Below are 13735 nucleotides of genomic sequence, written 5' to 3'. Positions count from 1 at the left end.
GGTGACTCCAGCACTGCCCTGGGCAGCCTGTTCCAATCCCTGACAGCCCTTTCCGGGAAGAAATTGTTCCCAAGATCCAACCTCAACCTCCCCTGGTTCAACTTGAGGCCATTTCCTCTTGTCCCATCACAGAATCATTTTGGTCGGAAGAGACAAAGGCCGGGATGGGACCGTGCGCTCTTCCCACCCTTTCCGCACCTGGCGGAGCTCCCAGCACCCCCAGACTGAGCTGCTTCCCCAGGCCACCCCAGAGCCTCTGAGGCAGAAGAGATTTCAGCATCCACAGCTCAGGAGCTGGGGGCAAGCGCCAAATGCGGGGACTCGCCAGCTCTCTGCCGGCACGGCCGCGGCCTCACCGCTCACCGTGGTGGAGGCTGAACGGACCCAGGCGCACACCAGAGCAAAGCAGAAAAGGGGAATGGGCTGAAAAGCCAGGCTTTGAGCCAACGCTGAACCTCCCCAGCACACTCCAGTGTCTGAGGGCACACAGAGGCACAGGCCCCCAGCAGCAGGCTGCACAGGGGTGGGGGTGCCCTCCCTTCAGCCAGACACAACGCTGGGCAACAGGGAAAGACCCATCTGGCTCTGCCAAGGCTGCGTGGTGCAAAACCCGAAGCCGGGGCGATTGAGCTCCCGCTCCCGGCCAAGCCCACAACGCGCGGCATCGCAAATGGGGCGTTTCTCTGAGCCCCTTTGCGAGGGCAGTGACAGGAATCAATCAGGCTGGTGGCTCTGCGGCGGCTGTCGCGCCTCCCCTTCCATTGCAGGGGTTTCTGGCGCAGCCGGACCACGTGGCAGGGAAGGGCGAGCGGGGCCGGGGTGCTCAGCCGCCCCCCACCCTTCCCGCCAGGTGTTGGGATGCCTCATCCTTTCTCCGATTGCTGCAAAGGGACCAAAACCCATTCTTAATCAATGCAAAACCAGCCCAGACGGCATCGGGAGACGAATGGGAGGCGCCTGCTCCGGCCGAGCTGCTTTGTGCACGGGGGCCAGCGAGACCCGGGGCCAGCGCTCCCGGCTATTGAGGTGACGGATGAATGGGACGTGCCGGACGCTCCCCATTCTTCGGCCCGGCCGCCGCAGGGACGTCGGGAGCCGGATGAATAGCAGCAATGTTTCAGCTACAGCCGGCGAGCGGGAGCAAAACGCTTCGCAGGCTCTGGGGGAGGGGGACAGGTCATGGACCCTCCCAAACCAGCCTTTCCAACAAGGGGCTCATTCAGGGGCGCGGGGCTGAGCTGGGATGCTCAGAGACCCGTTACGGTGGCGGGAGTGGGACCTGACTGGAGGGGGTGACAGGGCTGCGGGAGGTGGCGGTTTGCCTGGCGGGGGGCTGGGGTGCGGCGTGGGGACCCTTTTGTGCGCAGGGTGGCTTTGGAGGCCCCGCTCGCGGCGCACTGCGGCTGTGACGTGGGCGCGGGGGACGGAGCAGCCGCACGGCCACGCAGCGGCCGCCACCTGCGCAGACCCGAGCGGTGCCGTGGGAGGAACCGCAGGGCTAGGGGGGACCGCGAGATTTTTTTTGAGCCTTACACTAAAGCCTTCCTCACATTCAAACCTGCTGCAGTGCCTGTGTGGGGGAAAGGGAGGCCAGGAGAGGCCCATTTTCTCATGTCCCATTTTCTCTGGTAGGCTGGAGCACCCATCCCTGCCTTCCTCCTGGGGGAGAAGGAGGCAGCAGCACCAAAGGGCAGCACTGCTGGGGCCGTGCTGAACCCAAACTCCAAACCCTGGCTCCTCTCCCCCTGCCCAGCCACGACTCCTGCCCGCACAGCCGCAGGGTTTGAGGGCGCAGTGCAGCACGGGGCTGGCAGCCCCAGCGTGGCAGCTCCTGCTCCCTCCTGCCTCCCCCAGCGCTGCTCTGCCCATCCCCAGTGCTCCCTCACCCTCCGTCAGGCGTTTCCACCTCGGAGCAAACGCAGCCGGACCCCTTCACCAGCACTAATATCCAGTCCTGAGCACGGGGACTGAGCCAGGACTCAGGTCTGGCTCTGCTCTGCCGTCCCCAACCACCTGCAATAGCTCCATGCCTCAGTTTACCCCCCTGAAAGGTGGCGATAGCAGTACCCAACTGAAGTCCGTCCTCGTACAAAGACACAGCAGGATGCAGCCCTGTGCTCTCCTCCCGCTTACCTCGCCCGCCACGAAGAAGAGCAACGGTGCCTCCTCCTCTTTGGCTTTGTACTTGGCGATGATTTTTTCAGCTATGGGTTGAATCAGTTGTTTCGCTGCCTCTGACTCCCCGTCATCCTCTGAATCTGCAGGGCACAGAGGTGGGGAGGCAAAACAAAAGAGGCGAGTCAAAAAGGAGGTTAGGATCAAAGGGATGCAAAGCGGGCGGGCGCTGGCAGCTCTGTCCCACAGCAGCACCGCGCAGGAAACCAGAGCCCGGATGCGCAGCGCCAAACTTCAAAGCCGCGCGGCTCTGTAGCAATTAGGGAGCAGCTGAAACGCGCTTTTCATGTGAGACGGGGAAACACGTAACAGAAGAACAGCTCCTGCTCCCGAAATACTTCCCTGCTCACTCCCTGGTGCCGCCAACGAAGCGAAGGGACAAACAGGCACAAAAAAGCCGCTTTGCAGTTTGAGAAGCGTCGGGATGTTTTGAAGACCAAACGAACGTGCTGATCTGAGGCTGCCTGCCACCTCTGCCCGCCACCCACCATCCTCCGCCTCGGGACGGCTGCTCGGCAGCTTTTCTGCTCGAGTCTCTGCGGCAGCAGCGCTCTGAAGGCAGCTTTGATTTGACAGAGGTAGAGCAGAAAGAGATGGCAACATCAATCAAACACCAGCCACCACTGAAGTTCAAATACCGAGCTGGAAAGACTGTGTCCTTGAGCAGCATCGAAATGAAACCATTTCAATTCAGGGACAACTTTTGGCATTAAAAAAAGGCAGAAGAGCAGCCCCTGGTCTCCCAGTCACATACGGCTCGTGCTGCTCTGGTCGTCCCCAATGTCACCACCCAACACAACCGAACCAGCCCCCACAAGAAGTGCTCTCTGCCCCTGCTCTGCACTCCCCTGCCCTCCTCTCTGGCTTCTCCAAGCAAAGCGGGGGACACCAGAGACGTTGCATTTTGGGGTCTGTCCCCTGCCTGCCACAGGGAGAAACCTGCAGAGCTGTGGGGTGCCTGCAAGGATTGATTCTTCTCCAAACAAGCGCTGCTGGCAGCGCTCCAGGCAGCCCTGCACACTCTGGCTAACCCAGCCCCAGCCCCTCCGGGGACAGATGGAGATCGGTCGGGATTTACTCCCAACCGGCTCTTGCTCAGCCTCTCTTCTCCTGGGGGTGTTGCCACTCGCACAGCGTGGGCACCACTCTGCTGGGGGGTCTCCCAGCAGGACACGGGCCAACAGGAGCTCCCGTCCCCAATTCCTGCCTCGGCGCAGCACCAGCTTCATCTGAGCCCCGGCTCATCTCACCAAAGCCGGGCATCCCCTCCAGCGCTGAGCGAGAGCCCCGTTTTGCAACAAGGTGATAGAAAAACTTTGCTCAGAGCAAGATAAAAATAACTCTTTCCAGAGGCCTGCAGCGCCGGCCCCAATCAATCACGCTTGGCGTGGCCGGCCGGTCCTCCCCGCGCCAGGGGAGTATTTTTGGCTCTGTGCTTACGTTCCCCGCTGGGCTCTGCTGAGTAAATAATCAGGGTCAAAAGGAAATCTGAAAGGGAAGAAGGGAAAGAGCGAGAGCCGCGTTATCAGCGCTGCGGAGGAGGGTGTGCTGCTCACAAAGGGTGTGCGAGGAAGCGGGACAGAGCGCTGCCCCACGCCAGGCCCCCCACCATCCCCGCAGGCTCGGGGACAGAGGGGTTCTCCAGCAAACCCCGCCATGGGACAGCCGCGCTCCCCCGGGACGCTCCGTACCTACGAAGAGGACGAGGCAGGGCCCCTCGTTGAGCTGCACGGCGTTGGAGTCCGTCAGCTCCAGCACGGGCTTGGGGTGCCAGGGGAACTCGCGGCACTCGACGTCGTTCAGCACCTCCACCCGGCCCTGCCGCGTGATCACCTCCCCCTTGGGGTCCAGCACGATGAGGGTCGGGATGCCTGCGATGGAAAAAAGTGGGGGAGGATCAGACAAAACGCAAACCAGCCAGCGGCAGAAAAGCCCTTTCCTATCGCCCCGGCTCTGGCGGGAGCCCAGGGAGCCGCTGCCTCTCCCCAGCTCGCACCGGTGCACAACTGGGGTCCCGGGATCCTGTTTCCGTCCTCGCAGAGCGCTGGAATTCAGGCTCTGGCATGGCCTGTCCCTGCCCGAGCGCAGGCAGACGTCACCGCCATCGGACGCTGATGCTCCCGGATGCAAAGGGACCAGGCAGAGACCCTCCTCACACATCCCCTCTCGCCAAGCGCGGGACAGATGCCTCTGAGCACTGTGGGACCAGCACTGCCCCGCAGGCGCCGTCACCCTCGTGCTGAGACGCGGCTGCCGCTGGAACAGCCCAGCTCCGGTTCGCAGGAACACACACAAACCTTTCTGCAGGGCAGATCATGGACAATGGCAGCCAGAAGCAGGGTGTGTTCCTTCCCAGAACCAACACCATATATTTTGCAGCCACGAACTCCTCTGTGAACCCCCACGCCCCTCCTCAGTGCTAACCACCCATCCATTTCCAGAGCACAGGGCTGTGTCTGACCAGTCACAAACATTATTACCTGGTTTGGATGCTTTTTGCACCACAGAGCCCAGTGACACAGGCATCTGACACCAACGGTGAAGGAAAGGCCCCCGGACCAGCACTGATTTAGTGCTCAGGGCAATGGATCCCCCCAAAAATACCCAGAAGAGAGCACAGGCCTCTGCGAGGGGAGGCGGAGTGGGATCCTGCAGGCTAATGCAGCAGAATTGTCACACGTAAACCGCATCCAACGCTCGCAAATGAACCCGGCACCCACCTCACTTGGCCGCTGCTGTTGGAAAAGGGGGGCAAACGTGCTCGCAGCAGAGATTTAGCCCAAGTCCCCTGTTCAAACCTGGCCGGGTGGACACCAGCTGCTGACTGTCCCATCTGATAAAGCACCAGTGACGCTTTCTGGCCACCACACAGTCCTGGGAGAGTCAACACGAGTGGCTCATGTTGATGTCTTCATCTGGAAAGTACACCATTCCTCTCTCTTCGAGGAGGCAAAGAAACATCCCACGAGGAACGACGAGGGGGGAGTTTGAGATCAGACCACAAGAGACCGGTCAAGCAACCAGCGTCCATGTGCTCCCGTGTTTGTCCGACAGCGGGTTACTCACAAGTGCCCTGAATTCTAGGCATTTCTCTAGGAAATACACGTCTGTCTGTCTGTCCCAGCCTGCATGCAGGTCCGGGCGAGCGGCCGCATTCCCCTCATTCCAGCCCGGCAGCGCCGCTCACATTCCTGCCGGTGTGCTGGGGCTGGTGCAGGGGACGGCTGGGCTTGCAAATCCTAAGGGTATGCCAAGAAAACCTTTTTGTATCACAAAAAAGGCTTATTCATTACCTGCTGGTATTCCAAATAGCTCTACGGCAGGGATGGGTTAAACAGCGTGGAAGGAATTGGGAAATCACACCCTGGCCCTGCCCTTCGAGGCACAAAGTGCTACTGAAGCCAGGAGAAGTGCAGCCATTGGCATCCCACAGGATTCGGGTCTTTATCCATTTACGACTCCAAATGCCGCCTTTTCCATCCCCTCCAGACCCCTCCCCGTCACCTGAACAATGCAGCACGTTCCAGGGCAGGGATTTCAAATGAGCTTTGCTGATCTGAGAAAATTAAGCGCCTGATTTAGATACAGATCGTTGTGCGATCCCAGAGCTGCTATTCAAACCATTCAGACTTCACCTGATTTTTGTATGTGGACCCACACACATCCCCCAGAGCACCCAGCCCAACCTCCAACTGCAAACGCAGAAGTGACTCGGAAAACAAAGATTTTTAAGATAATTCATGCTGGATTTAGCATGGTGAACCTTGTTACTGCTCCCCTGGCAAATGCATCATTTTTGCACAGGACGCAGAGCAGCAGCGCCGGGGAACCCTCCGTAACCTCACACACACCCACTAACCTCAATACTCCCCCCTTCCTGCTCATCCCAGCCACTACGTGTTATTTTAGTGCCTTTTGGGGGCCCTGGTAATTGCCATGAGTCATAACACCAGAATTTACTTATCAAGAAGAATCACGGATCACACGCTCTGCAATGAATATTGTATAAGATTGGATGAGAATTAGCATAGACGGGCTCAGTTGGATTTTATACATTAGAAAATGGATTCGGTTCCCGCGGGGCCAGCGTTTTATGAAAACACGGAGGCCAAATGATTTGTTACCGAACCTGGCGATACTCCTACTTATTTATATATTAAAACTCATATCTGACATGGAAATCTCATCTGTCAGGGGATTGTACCCGAGGCAGGACCACGCAGACCGGGAGCAGCAAACAAAACGGAGAATTATTTCTAAGCAGCCAGGACACAAGACATGAGTCTCTTCGAGATAGTGCTGCACCCAGAGGCAATTTAATATAGGTGGGTACGGTCCAGCCCACCGACTGCGCAGGGGTTATGAATAGAGGCATTCAAGTAAACCCAAATAAAGGCCAATAACTCAACTTGCATTTTACACTGAGTTTTTGAGTGCTGTAGGGGCCAACGCAGCACTAAAACAACACGAGATTTGACTCTCTTGCTACTTTCCACCACTCAGGAACTTAAAGCAGTTGGAGAAGACAAGCTCTGCTGTTGTTTCAGCTCCCAGCCTTACGAAAAACAGCAGGAAAACCACCCCACGTGCACACTGCTCACAACCCGATGCAGCGCCGGGACGGTAACCGGGATGCTGAACGGGCTACGCGCTCTCGCTGGCTCAGAGCTGCAGCTCAATGGGCTTCGAAGATGCTTCGCAGCATCAGAGCCATGAATATGGGAAAACATGAGACTACACAGATCCTGTTTTCCATGTGGGTGGAATAACCACCAGCGGCGATGAGCTGAGCCCGTGACGTCTCGCTGTGCTTGTAGAAAGATTTCGCCCCCGGTGGTGCGGCAGCCTGACCGCAAACAGGTGGGCAACCCCAACACCGGTGCGGAGGATCCCCAATTGCTGCCCGTGCGGGGGTCAGTGACAATGTGGAGCCCCTGGGGAGCAGAGCAGGGGTCCCAGCACCCTGCTCCGGATGTGGTGCAGAAACACAAGCCCAGCTTTGCAAAGCCTGCGCGGCTCCCGGGCGGGGAAGGACGTGGGACAGCAATGCCAAGGACAAGGTGCCACTCAGCCCGTCTCCACAGTTTGATGTGACTCTGTGGGATCATCCTTGGACAGAGGTTCCCACTCCACAGGAAAACCGCGATAGATACACAGAAAGGTTTGCACCCCAACATGCCCAAATCCCAGGGTTGGCGTCCCTGGGAGAGCAGCTGAAACACGGGGTGACACAGGAACTCCCTGGCAGGGGAAGGGGTCAGGGCCCAGGGGGACAGCAAATATTGACATTTTCACGTCAGCACACAATGAAGAGAGACATTTAAGGAGCCAGCGGCTGGAGTCGGAGGGAAAGCTGTTGTCGCTGTTTCCCTGGCTACAGCATGCCTGCTGCTCCAGTTTCCAGGGCTCGACACCTTATTTACAGCAAGACGGGCAGCAGTCCTGCAGCTGAAACCGGCACTGGAGAGGTTTGTGAGAGGGCTGGGGAGAAGATGGATGAACTTGGAAAGCTCTTGCCTCATGGGAAGGTAATTAAGCAGCACACTGATGGCTATTTAAAGCAGGTGAATGGTTATTCTTGGTTTAAGGTCAGGGAAAGGAGCTGAGCGACGGCACCTGAGCTCACTCAGAAGGGTGTTCGGAGGGGACTCCGAGGAGGGATTATTTGTCCTGCCACTGTCCCCAAGCCCTGGGCCACCTCTGGCAACGCTCCCCCTCCTCCTCTGTCCCTTCCGCACCTGCAGACCTTACAAACCAGCCTGTGCCCACCTCACCAGTGCCACATGGAAATGGGTAAGAAACCGGTAAGTTGCAAAAAGACCTTTTAACCACAGGGAGAATCCACAGGTGCGTACAGAAGAGCTCCTTGCGGGCTGTTCACCTCGCACAGCCCTGCACAGCAGTTTGTGCCCTGCAGGAACAAGGTGCCGGTCCCCGGGGGGGCTGCTGCGAGTTTTTACAGCCTTTGGGACCCTTTGAAGCCACCCAGACAGACAGAGCCCTCCCCTGCCCCTCCGAAAAGCCGCGGCTGCTGGAATTCTGGCACTGGCACGTACAGTAAAGGCGCAGCCATGGTTTACATCAAACACACGCTCTTCTGTAACTCATGTCACTAACACAAACCAGATGCCATCTCCCTCGGCCCCTGCAGAGAACGATGGCCTGCCTTTGCGATACATAAAACAGCAAGAAAAAGAAATTTAAACCTCCAAGAAAAAGCAAAATAAATAAATCAGTAATTAGGCAAAAAACATCCAAGCCAAAAACAGTTTCCAAGTTTCCAGGAAGAATTAGGTTGTTTATGGAAGTCCTGTTTCAACTAACAGCCTGCCTGGCAGGTGGTAGGAATGTGAGTTTGTGGAGAGCAGGAACACGAAGCGGCTCTGCCTGGGGCACTGTGCTGTGCTTTGCTGCTCTTGTGTTTTAGTTAAACAAAAGGAGACGTTACAAATATTCACCGAAAGGAGCAGAACTGCGCGTTGGCACGGCCCGTCCTACCTTGTATGCCGTAGAGTCGATTCAGGCGTGACCGTCTGGCCTCGTCGGCGTAGGGCACGGCTACCCAGGGCATCTCGCTGAAATACTGCTTGAAGGAGTCTTCTGACCTGTGTGTGCGAGGGGAACAGGGCACGGATCCATCTTGTAAGGCTCTTTCTTCATTAAAACCCTGGCCTGCAAAGCCCTTAATCCCTTCCACCAAAGCCCACCAGTGAGGGCTGCTGGCAGACACAACCTGGGGAGCGCTAGACCAATTTTAAATCCCCCAGAGCCTCAAGAAGGCGTCCATGGTGCATTTTTCCCCCCCAAAAAGTATTCCAAACTCTCCAGGGCATCTGAATGTCAGCTCATGGTGACAGCAGCAGCTCAAGCATCGTTCAGACCCACAAGCCACAACGCAAAATACAGAGCTGCTCTTTGCTAACCCCCTGTTGCGCTTGGCTGCTGGGCAGGAGGCAAAGATTCAGGCAGCCTTTCTGGTATCACGGCCAATCCGTGATACCCCAAATCAAATTTCCTCCTCAAATCAAATTTCCTCCTCAAATCAAATTTCCAGCAATGCCCAGAGCTTCCCGTCTGGGGAACAGCCAGCTCTGCCTGCACGGGGCGTTAGTGCCTTCCCTACCTGTCCGCACTAACGAAGAGGATCTCAAACTTCTGTCCTGCCTCCTTGATTTTTTGGTAGGACTCCACCAGGACCCTGGTGAGGCTCCGGCACGGCGGGCACTGCAAAACACAACATGTGCGTAAGGACATCATCTCCACTGACCAGGGAAAGCCAGATGTCACCTCGTCTGTGCTGGAGCAGCAGCCCTGGATGTGGCTGAGGCTTATGGCCCATAAGGTGCCCACAAAACCTCATCCATTTTAAAAATCTGGCCACTTCGGAAAGGCCAGCTGAGGGTGACAGGCCACAATGCTGCAGCTTCTTCCAGAATGACTGGAGCATCTTAACTGCTGCAACGCCAACTGGCCCGAGGTCTTTATTCTCCCAAGGCCACAGGGGGATCCCCAGGGCACCCCAAGCTCACTCCCAACTGCTCTTCCAAGCATCTACACTCACCCAGTGTGCAGAGAAATAGACGCCAACGTGTGAGCCCTCCAGGGCGCTGCTGTCTAGCGTCTGGCCGTTGTTCCTTAGCAGAGGCCCAGCAACAACTTCACTGAAGGGTTTTGGCCCCCAGGGGAACTCCAGACCTGGGGAGTGGATGGGATGGGGGTGGAGAGGAGACACAGAACAGCAAGATGCACAAGCAGTATTCACAGTTTGAAAAAGTACCACCAAAAAAACCCCACCCTGCATTCTGCAAAGATATGGGGGAGCCGGGGAAGCCACAATCTGCAGCAGAGCCAGGGCCACCTCTTTCAGACAGGCACCATTGGCTTGATCAAGCCGGCTCTGGTTCTGTGCCTCGTGAGGCAGCTTTTCCTTATCTACAGCGTTTGTTTCCATAAGGCAAGGTGGTACGTGCTCAGGAATGCAGTCAGACTATTCGCCTTGTAACGATACTACCCTCATTTATATATATATATATATACTTATTTATTTATAAAACCTTATATATAAAGGGTGGTTTATATATAGATTTTTATACATATAAACTAAACTTAGACTAACCCTCTGCACCCCAAAGCAAGCATGTGTGCGTACGCACAAACACATGCTCGGCACCGTCTGCTGCCAGCTCCCCGAGCAGCACATCTCTGCTCAGCCAGAAACGTCCCAGATGGCTCAGGCCACGGTTGTACTCGCTGCACAGTTCCTGCCACCTGAATTAAACACTCAGTCACCACGCTCGGTGTCTACTGCATGAAGAAACGATGGAGGGGTAATACGTGTCCATGGATGAATGATGGGGCTGTGAGTACGGGCACACGTTTTACTCGTTTTGGTTTTTGCAAATCGGAAGAAGATGGATTTAACATCAACCCCCGACACAGTAAACCTCAGAAATGGAGAACAGTAGCGTTTTTCTGTTGCATTTGTAAATAACGGGGAATTCGTTATCCTTAAAGCGTGATGTCAGTGATAAAGTCGCGCTCAGTATTCTGGAAGGATTCTGCTCCCAAGGTATGGCAAGTCTGGGCCCTCGGTCTCTCTGTCCATGTGCCTCCAGCAGGGAAAAATCCAAACCTAATGTTTCGGTTAGTCTGACTTTTTCCTCATTAGCACTTCAGACAAAAAAATCCTGGAGGGGAAATCTTTGTTCTTTTCAACAGGCAAAACCAAAACACAAGATCTGGCAGGAATAACGCAGAAAATTTTATGCTGAAAATAATAGAGTGCCTTGATGAGTTAAGTATGACAACAGTTGTTTGTTTCCTTTTCCCCCCCAAGGCAATTAAAAATAAACAGGCAGCCATGTGCCCACATTTCTCTGGCAGAGAGGACTCCAGTCTTACCTTCTGGGTCATCTCGGATGACCAGGAGGCCGTTCCTGCAAACCACCTTCCCGGTGGCGGCATCGATAAATATCAGGGAAGGAACGTTGGAGACTCTGTACTTGTTCCACAGCTTCAGCTGTAAAAGAGATCAGAGGGGGGAGAAGAAAGGTGAACTTGGCAGCGTGAAGAGGAAGAGTTTGGGGCGTTAGCATCTTTCAGATGGGAACTAAGCAAAGGGGCAGAGTTGGTGCTTCAGCAAGGGATCCGAAGGCATGTGAGGACATCTCTGTAGAGCTGCTGGACCAGTCTGGACCTCCAGTGCCCACACAGACACGATATGTCACCACTGTCCCCTTGGTACCATGGGCAAGACCAGTGTTTGTCTCATGGCCTTACCCATGAACACCAGTAAAGCTTCTCCTCCTGTTGCATTCGCCTCTTTGCAAGTGAAATGGGGCTAAATATTTACAATACTTCGAGGTCTTTGTTTAGAAGACATTGGTAAGCACAAATATTTTTAACGCCACTGTTCTGAAGTAATTTGTAACACTTCCCTGGCTGTTTCCTCCCCTCCCATTTCAATGCTAATTAAACAAACCAGAAATCCCTGCCAAGACACAGCCGCGCTGAAAACAAGGCCAACGCACAGAAACACAATTCCTCTGCAAATGAGGCTTCCCGGGTTTGTTCCCAGGAGCCGACTGACGGGTTTGACACCAGCCCAGGGGCCGCGTAGCCCAACTCATCCATCCCACGACGGCCACGTTTTGGATGCCCCACTCCAGATGTTGCTGTCTGATGGTCACTGTGTTCTGCAGCGAGCTCGGCTCCACATGACGGTGGTGACCGATGCTCTGGGCGTCACACGCTCCTGGGCTGACGGTTCTCAGCACGTGCTGCTGGCACAGGGCAGTCTGGAGCTCAACTCGCGTACAGAAGCTCACGGGGATGGGGAGGAACGAGGTGACGAAGGCTGCAGATGTTGGCTGGCTCCAGTCTCCCCGCTGTGCTGCTGCCATCGCCACCTTTACTTACATTTCTCCAAAAATTTCAAGCAGTGAATTATCAAACTCTTAAACAAAAGCCAAACCACGGCTGAGAGCCAGAAAGGAAGGAAATGAATCACAACCTTCCCTCCCCTAAGCTCTGCTCTGCAAAGCCCCTCGGGCTCCGGGCAGTTACAACTCGCTGGGGTTTGGAGAATAAAACCCAGCAAAAGGCAGGAGGGGATGGAGAATCCCACCCATGAGAGCTGAAGAAACCCTCACACAACATATTGTTGCTTCCATCAGTATGGAAAACGGACCCAGATTCCCTCCCAGAAGAGGCCGCAGCTCTGTGTATCCCCATCCCCAATTTCCAAAGAGGCAACGATCTGGGCACCAGGCGATGGAGGGCAGGAAAGGGAGGCAACGTCCAGAGCCCTCGGTTTGCTCACCAGAGATGGAGCTGAGGGAGAAAGTCACGTCCACATTCAGATTTTAACAGCACTGTATTAAATATTTCTTCCAATACCTTTTTACAAAAGTTAGAACCGAATGAGTGGTGTGAGCCAGCCTGCTTTCAACGGGGCGCTCACAAAACCCTCCTGGGTCTGAAGGAAAGCGTTAACGCCCATCTAGGAAGATTTTAGTAATCCCCATCTACTAGGACCTTGAAAGAGCAGAACTTTGATAGGAAATAAGCCTGGCTCATTTTAGCTGGGCTTTTTGGATAAGACAGCTCGCTGTGGGATTCCCACATGCCACTTTTTTGCAGCTGAGCAAAAACATCCAATCTCCACCTAAAGCCTCTGAACACCAGGATGACCTCATCTGTCTCGTGGCAAACTATCATTCCGCTTAGTTTTTCTCAGGGTAAAACGTTGAGGGTTTGCAGACACGCAGGCTCTGGGAAGCGGAGGAGCTCCTCCTCGGTCCCGCTCCGCTCGTTGTGGTCCAGGCACGAAAGGGAGCCCAGGAGAAAATAAAACAGGCACTTCTGGTCCACGTACCTGCACAACCGCCCACCTCGCAAAGGGTCCCGTGTCGGGCTGGGCGTGGGATGCGGAACGCAAATTACGACTTGCTCCGAAACCGCAGGATGACGGGATGATAGCTCAGGCTGCAGGGCAGAGTGCTGCCTCAGCAACTTTGAAAAGATGTTTTTCCTGCCGTGAAGAGGATGACATCGAAATAACACACTCCGCACTCCGAGGATTTGATCATCCATTTAAAGAGGGGATCTCTGCTCCGCTTCCCCACAGCTGTTGCAAATCTGCGGGATCAAGCCAAAGCTAACACAGATGTGGAAATAATCTACGGACTATTCAGCCCAAAAGCAGCTGATCCTCTCGGAGCGCCCTTCGCTCCTGGTTCAAGCCGCACGCCTGCTGAACTCCATCCTCACCCCAGAACGGCCGCTGGAGAAGGAGCAAGGAAATAAAGACCGTACGGGCTGATCAGCTTCACAGAAACCTCCCTGGCTCCTGTGCAGGTGGTTAAGTGCCGCAGTCCAGTGGAAAAACCAGAGTCACCAGATTCCTCCGGTAACCTTATCCCTGCGCAAAGCATCACCACGCGGTGCCGGAGGACCTGGAAACCACAGCCCGGGCTCCCTCTGCGACTCCACCCACGACCAGTCACGAGAGGCTTGAAAATGATCACTTGCGATCCCAAGTCATCAGGCCACGCAGCAT

General features: G+C 55.5%; 1 protein-coding gene across 1 annotated transcript in view; it reads right to left on the bottom strand.

The window, feature by feature from the left end:
* Positions 1-13735, bottom strand: part of NXN (nucleoredoxin) — a 44736-nt gene that overhangs the window by 1466 nt on the left and 29535 nt on the right. Inside the window, exons 2-7 of the mRNA XM_082068684.1 lie at positions 11077-11194; positions 9737-9870; positions 9299-9399; positions 8674-8780; positions 3867-4046; positions 2134-2258 (exon numbers count right to left, since the gene is read on the bottom strand). Of these exons, the coding sequence (XP_081924810.1) occupies positions 2134-2258; positions 3867-4046; positions 8674-8780; positions 9299-9399; positions 9737-9870; positions 11077-11194 (765 nt within the window). The remainder of the gene's footprint in view (positions 1-2133; positions 2259-3866; positions 4047-8673; positions 8781-9298; positions 9400-9736; positions 9871-11076; positions 11195-13735) is intronic.

Source organism: Streptopelia decaocto, assembly GCF_964273445.1.
Source record: "Streptopelia decaocto genome assembly, chromosome: 18".
Classification (NCBI taxonomy): Eukaryota; Metazoa; Chordata; class Aves; order Columbiformes; family Columbidae; genus Streptopelia; species Streptopelia decaocto.
Note: the sequence above shows the minus strand (reverse complement) of the source record. Positions and strands in the feature narration are given on the sequence as shown.